Source organism: Echeneis naucrates, chromosome 5 (assembly GCF_900963305.1).
Source record: "Echeneis naucrates chromosome 5, fEcheNa1.1, whole genome shotgun sequence".
Taxonomy (NCBI): domain Eukaryota; kingdom Metazoa; phylum Chordata; class Actinopteri; order Carangiformes; family Echeneidae; genus Echeneis; species Echeneis naucrates.
The window spans coordinates 8939362-8946323 of record NC_042515.1 but is presented as its reverse complement, the minus strand read 5'-3'; the positions used below and the strand labels follow the sequence as shown (position 1 = coordinate 8946323).

Here is a 6962-nt window from a genome sequence, read left to right as displayed (position 1 = left end):
ACCATAACTCTTACAACATGTATACCTTTGCTTGGCTTTATGCTTTATCACTATTTACAGTATCCTATACACTCATTTCACAAGAAATCCGCAAACGCTGGCAGTTCAGCACAACCAATATGAGCAAAATTATGGACAACAAACTAAGCTCTTATGTTTAGCTTTTGTTTCTTTTAACTGCAGCAACATAGAAATCTTTTTTCATCACGGAAGTTATATAAAATGTAGAAAATACATAAAAAAAAGTAGAAAAATAACACACCTAACAAAATCTATATATTGTTGTAAATATATAGTATGTACAAACAAGGAGGAGCCCTTATTAATCATTACTTTGCCAGGTGTGAAGACTTCACAATTAGAAGATTATATAGAAATAGTTTACACGCACATCTAACTTCAAGATCTATAAATAAATCTTAGCTAATAAAACATAGCCCCAAACTCCACATTTAACTAATAAATAAGATAAGAAAGAAAGTATTAATTTAATGCATTTTAATTTCTTTTTGGCCAGCTTCAACCATCTTGCGTTTTTTTTTTTTTTTTGTTTTTTTTTTCTCTTCTTCTTCTTCTTCTTTCCCCAGGCACTATAGTTCCTGTAGGGTGCAAGATAATCTTCCAAGTGTATAATTTAAAACATAAATTAGATTATTTATGTAAATATGAAATTAAATTAGACATAGTAAGAAGCAAACAGCAAACAAAAGTGAAATGCAAAAACCTTTACATCAAAACGTCTTTGGTAACAAGATGCAGTAAGACTGTCCTTTTGATTGTTTCAAGAATAATGAGTAAGTATCAAAGTACAGCTGTAAATTAGATTTTTTTTCTAGGCATGCAATGCTCCATCAACTCCATCATCCCAACCATAAGTCTCCTTCTAAAACTACTTTCCTTTTGCGGCTTCAGAGCTCTTTTCCTTCTGCCTTTGCAGATTAAATTTCCCCAGTGGTTTGTCTCATTTGAAAGTCAGAAAATGTGTGGAGGCTATGAAATGTGTGCATAGGCTGTTTACTTGTGTATGTTCCCATGGGTGTGCAGACATAGTTTTGTGTGTGTTAGCGTATATGTAGGCACGAAATGTGCTTGCACATTTGCTCATAATTATCTCTGCGCATGTGTACATGTGCACACTATATCTCTGTTCACCTACATCTAGGTTTGGTTGCGCTTTGTGTGTGCCCGCATACATTTGTGCATTGGTATATGTGCAATTTTATTTGTGTTGACTGTTTGTGTGGTCCAGAGAAAATGAGGTGATTGCTACCTACAACATGCTCAGTCATTTATCATATCAAGTCTCTTTAAACGTGATCTATTGTTCTTGTCTTTTCTTTATTTCAAAAGATGGCTTTTTCACCATCATGTCTCAAATAGCATTGTTTGGGAGATTTCATCAAGTCAGATCTCCAGCAGTCCACTACTGTTCTCCACTCCATTGGGTGTGCCGGACTTCTCATCTCCGTTGGTGATTTGGTCAGCAACAGGATTGGTGCTTACAGCGCTGGTGTTGAGATCTGCCGCCTCTTCACTACGAGGATCCGTGTCTCCTTCCACAGCTACAGCTTTCCCTTGCATTGCAGAATCCGCATGGGTCTTCTGGTGCTTTGAGAGGTGATCGCTACGTGTGAATCGCTTGTTGCACAGTAGACAGGTGAACTTCTTCTCCCGTGTGTGGGTGCGCACGTGCCTCTCCAGTTCGTCCGAGCGGGTGAAACGCTTTCCACAGAACAACCAGTTGCAAACAAAGGGTCGCTCACCAGTGTGCCAGCGCAGGTGGGCTTTGAGGTGGGACGCCTTGCCGTAGACCTTCCCACAGCCTGGGATGTGGCAGCTGTGGACCGGCTTCTTCCTCAGGGATGCAGCTGAGGCACCCAGCCTCTCTAGCTCTTGGCAGTTGGGGCAGTCACATGAAGACCTAGTAGGTGTTGCACCTCCGCTGTAGCCCCCAGATCCCCTCGCAGACTTTAGGCCCATGGGACTCTCAATCAGCCCCGCACTTGGCACAGGCTTTGGCTTGTACATGTCCTGGGGAAGCATGTGCTGGGAAGGCTGGAGGAGGTGCGAGGAGGAGCCCAGCCCCACAGAGGGGTAAGGTGCTGGGTTGAGGGGTGTAAAGTCGGTGCTGTAACTGGGTAGTTGTGGGCTCAGGGAGGCCTGCGGGGCCACAGGCTGCAGGGACGCCTGGAGGCCTCCGTCCGCCTGGGGCTGCGTTGCTGACAGCCAGTTGGAGTTGGGGTGGACGTCCCACCAGGAAGATGTGGCATTAGCTGGGGCAGCAGTAATGCCAGGGTGGATACCAGCTTTATACCAAGAGCCATAAGGGTGTGTCATGTCCAGTGAGGTATAGACACTGGTGAGGCAGTCGGCAGTAGCGTGGGCCTTGGACACTAAAAGAGACGGGTCCTGGGAGACAGAGGTCTGGAAGGAGTGAGAGAAAGGATTATATTCTGTAGTGTAGCCTCCAGCTGAAGGAGGGGGGCTTCCAGTTGGGGTAAGCAGCCCGCCACCTCCTCCTCCTCCTGCAGCTGTGGTGAAGGAGCCAGTGTAGGAGTCCGCCAGGCCACTGCCGTCTGCGGTCCGTCCGTTCTTGGCTGTCTGAAGGTCAGAGGTCATGGTGTAGGGCTTCTTTACTGGAGTGGTGCTGGCGGTCTTCCCGGGTGTAGCCGAATCCCTTACAGGGCTGGTGCTGCCAAACTTGTTACAGGTAGCAGTTAACATAGCCAGAGGACTGGAGCCATAGCGTGCGTCTTCCTGGGGAGGAGGAGACATGGGAGAAAATGAGACTGTCTGTCTGCAGGAAATGGCTGCTTGCTGCTGCTGCTTCTGTCAGTGTCAACTCTAATAAAAAACTTATGTCTGACTGCCACCGCTGGCTTTGCCTGCTCTCTCCGTTTTCAAAGTGGTCAAGGCAATTTTAAGCAGTGAATGTTTATGCCTGTGAAGGATCTGCTCTGCTCAGCAAAGGCGGAATTCCCTCGTTCTTTTCTGTCACTTTAACCACTTTTTACCAGCTATTTCAAATTTTGGACTCATGTTGGTTTTGAAATTTTTCCACCTGCCTCCACAAACGCCGCATACAAAAAATACATTGTGCATGTCCGAATCCAAACATGGCACTATATATCGTAACTGTGAATGACAATGGTCTCATGATTTGTTCGGTTTATATTCTTATAGATTTAAATATGACCATCATGCGCTTATTGTCGCATTGATTGTCAATCTATTCCTGTAAACAGTCTATCGAATTATTATTGAATAAACTTCACTTTGGCTATGACTTCATTGATGAAACTTTTTTTTAAGTAGATCCTTCTTAAGTATTTGCCCTCCCAATATAGCAGGTAACTAACTCTAAAGCACAACATGTCAGAGGCGTTGTACTTTAGTCCCTGCTGTTACTGTTCGTGCAGATAAATGGTTAGTAATGTATTATAACCAATCAAATTTTTTTATAGTATTTCGGCTTCTGTAACACGCAGTAGAGAGATTATATTCCCCTTATTCAGCTTGATGGTTATCTGATGTGTATGACTCATCTGGTATCAGATTTTCATGATTATCGTGAATAAATATGCTTTAAAGTAAACCTTTTAGATGGAACATATCTCTTTCATTCTAGGATATAACATGGCTCAAGTGTGAATGGAAATCTTGTCAAGCTTCCCAATCACTTTTAGCCATAAACTTTGGTCTTTCAAACTGACTTCCACTTTCTTACAACAAACCCTGGGGCCAGACGCTCTGCATCCTGACTTTGCTCCTGTTTTCAGGTCGATAGTGTTTCGTCTTTGCTGTCCACTTCATTTCCACCCACTGCCGCAAACTGTAAAAATTCTTTGGCCCTGTGAGAAATCATCTACCGCTCTCGGGCTGGCTCTCGGGTGTCAAGTGACTAATGCAGTGGGGAAATGTCAATCTTACACTTAGGCAGAGTGTCAAATTTGAGATGTTCACTTTAATTATTACTTAACCCGCCTGTCAGCAGCCCAGTCTGAAACTGTTTTAAATCCTGAATCCAATTGCATCTTTGATTACTTATGATCATTATCTTGTCAAAACAGAGGTTTATAGTCAGCCCTGTATTTTCTGTCACAAATCAAACATACAAAGTTTCCTCACCCTTAAACTCTCAAGTTCTAGCTGGAACTTCAACAAAATATTTACATCACAGAAATAGTTGTTAACACGAAAGAAGAAGAAGAAGAAGAAGAAACCAAATCTACTTACAATTACATTCCCTACCTCCAGAATAGATGCGGCCATCCCTGAGAAACAAAATCCTAAGGAAGCTGAGGGGGAGAGGGAGAAGCGCAGCTCAGAGTCCCGGGACACTTTGGGAGAAGTGGGCCAGTAACGCGGGGAAGTGTTTTGAGGCGCAGTGATCCCGCCCCCTAATTACAGGCTCCGGCCTCTTTGAAGACCCGCGAAGGAGCAATAAAAAGCCAGAGATGGAAGAAAACGGACGGAGATTGGTGGACCAAAAAAAAAAAAAAAAAAAAAACAAGAGGACATCCCACCTCCCCGAAGAGAGTGTTGAATCATTTTTCAAGATAAACGCATGAATGGGTTACTCATCAATCACCATGTGGACATTATTTCAATTTCACTGGCATTATTTTTTCCACTGGGATTAGTCTTCCAGAGTCTGAGGCAGGAGGATGACTGAGCATCAACGATGAGATGCTGTAAAGTGTGCTCATGCCATTAGATGCCATTAGGCACATTGGGTAGGAAAGTGTAATTAACTATAAAACTATTCTTCTCAGAGAAGAGAAAAAAAAAACAACAACAAAAATTTAGCAAACAAAAAATAAATAAATAAATAAATACATGTAGCCTCGGCCTACGCCACATAAATCAAAAAATGAAGCTGACCGAGTCTGTGGTTTCCATCCGAGATTTTATTATTCTGGTTTCTACCCTCTCGCTCTGTTTCCAATATTCTTAAATGCAGTTAACTGCCTTTTTAGACATTAACTGTGATGGTAATAGGGGCTGCAGTACAGAAACAAACGAAGAAGTAAAGGATCAAGTCATTAAATAAAATAAAGAAGAGATTATCGCATCAAATAAAATGAGTCCATACTGCCAATTAACGAAGGGAAACGACTCGGAGGATTGTTTCCTTAAGACAGAAGAAGAGGAAAGCTGAAACACAAAGTTAAAAAGTACAAAGGGGGGAAAAACGTGGTTTAGAGTGGTATTTCAAAATCGTTTAAGTATCATTGTGTCATTGTTCGAGTCTGGTGTTAATATTTTTCCGAGGAAAATATTTTTCTTTCTTACCAATCTTAAATATGTTTCGTTCCCAAGCTGCCTACAATCGTTTACACATATGGTTGTGGTCTCAGGGTGATACACCTCAGGCAAACTATTTAACAATCATGACAAAAATCAGAATCAGTTAATTCATTCGAAGCTGCAGATTATTCCTCAACCTTTACTTTATTTAATTAGAAATAAAATGACTACATAAAAAAAAGTACTGTGACAAAACTTCCAAACTTGCATTGTTTTTAGGGGTGAGGCAACTTTTGTATTGTAAAAACTTGCATTTAACAAATATTTTTACAAATACTAGTAGAAATAAAGAAATATTATGTACAGCCACATGACAAAAATGCTTATGAAACCATTCAATCTGGCCTTTTGTGGCCACATATGAGATAATACTAGTTTCTCATAGAAACTATAAGATAAAAAGCAACATTTTAATATTTTTTTCAAGAAAAATGTTATTTAAATGTTAATATGCCCGTATGTTGGTGTTTAGAAAGGCGATTTTGTTTTTAATGAGCACAATATGCTGTCATGTAATGAGTATATTTTATGTGCTCTTCTTAAACTGTTTGACTTACATGGACAGGACATGAAATTCATAAAAAAAATAAAGGTAGGAAACAGTTTGAAATTGAAACTGCCTCTCAGGTTTATATGGCTGTGTATGTTTTATTGATCTCATTTATTGGTTGAAAAATTTGAAAAGCTCAACTTTCAGTCTAGAGTAAGATGGATTCTCAGCGCCTTTTTGTGGGCGTCTCGTTTTCTGAAGGAGAGCACAGAAGATTAAAATTGTTGTCAAAAATAAACATATAATTTCTGTCCTTATTTTCTCCTCAATTACAGGGCATGGTTAGAGCAGGGCTTGTCGTTCTGGAGAGTCTGGCCCTCACATGAACACAGCGGCTATATTTGGCAGTCTGTTCTCCAACTGACCTTCATCGCTTTATTTTCTTATCCCAGAAGGGGCGTGAGTAGTAGAACAAAGGCTGCTACATGCAATAGTTTACACTGTCACACACTCCTACAGGACTGTACGCAGTCAAATAAACCTCACCTCAAACTGTGGACGGAGTGTCACAGAGCGCAAACAATGACAACACCTGCTACTTATCTATCTATTAAAATCCAGGAGGAATAGGATCAAACATGCCTCCTATGGGCATACCATATCGTGACAGGATGCTCACAGATACATGTGTTGTACGTGGAGTTCATTTCACGCTTTCTGAGGCATTTCCTTCCCCTCTCATTTGAGGCATGTTGTGTCATTGGTGTAAGTCTTTAAGGGAAGTGTTCCTTTTCTTCTTAGTGTTCATTAATGCTTTATATGTTTTACATTTAAGTGAAATGAGAGGGGAGGTTAAACAGCTCCTATAGTGCTGAGAAGTGGTCCGCAATCGGCAGCTTTTCCTCATTTTTATAAGACTTGTAGTAATCTAAAACTTTGGCGTGTGCCCATTTACAGTTGTCTTCAAAAGAGAGCAAGTGAGATCTATAATTAGAGAATGCGTTAAGCTCTTAACAGCCTCTTCAAAAAGCTTTCCCTGCTCTATTTACTATTTTCTGCCCTGTGTGGTTGAGATCTCTGGCTATGTACAGTAGACACTGCAGGCTTGATGAACCTTTGGGCGTTGGGTGGGCATGATTATGTCGACCAAGGCTGATTACAT

The 6962-nt window shown here is 41.3% G+C and overlaps 1 protein-coding gene across 3 annotated transcripts; it reads right to left on the bottom strand.

The window, feature by feature from the left end:
* Window positions 1-518: 518 nt before the first annotated feature.
* On the bottom strand, window positions 519-4338 carry sp7 (Sp7 transcription factor). 3 transcript variants are annotated; one of them, XM_029501290.1, is made up of 2 exons: window positions 4237-4338; window positions 519-2753 (listed from the first exon to the last, which is right to left on the bottom strand). In XM_029501290.1, exon 2 carries the CDS (start codon window positions 2722-2724, stop codon window positions 1405-1407), a length of 1320 nt encoding a protein of 439 aa, XP_029357150.1. In that variant the 5' UTR covers window positions 2725-2753; window positions 4237-4338; the 3' UTR covers window positions 519-1404. The 3 variants fall into 3 exon arrangements, with proteins under 3 accessions (XP_029357150.1, XP_029357148.1, XP_029357149.1); XM_029501288.1 differs by having other exon boundaries at window positions 519-2757; window positions 4237-4335; XM_029501289.1 differs by having other exon boundaries at window positions 519-2757; window positions 4252-4329.
* Between the last annotated feature and the right edge of the window lie 2624 nt (window positions 4339-6962).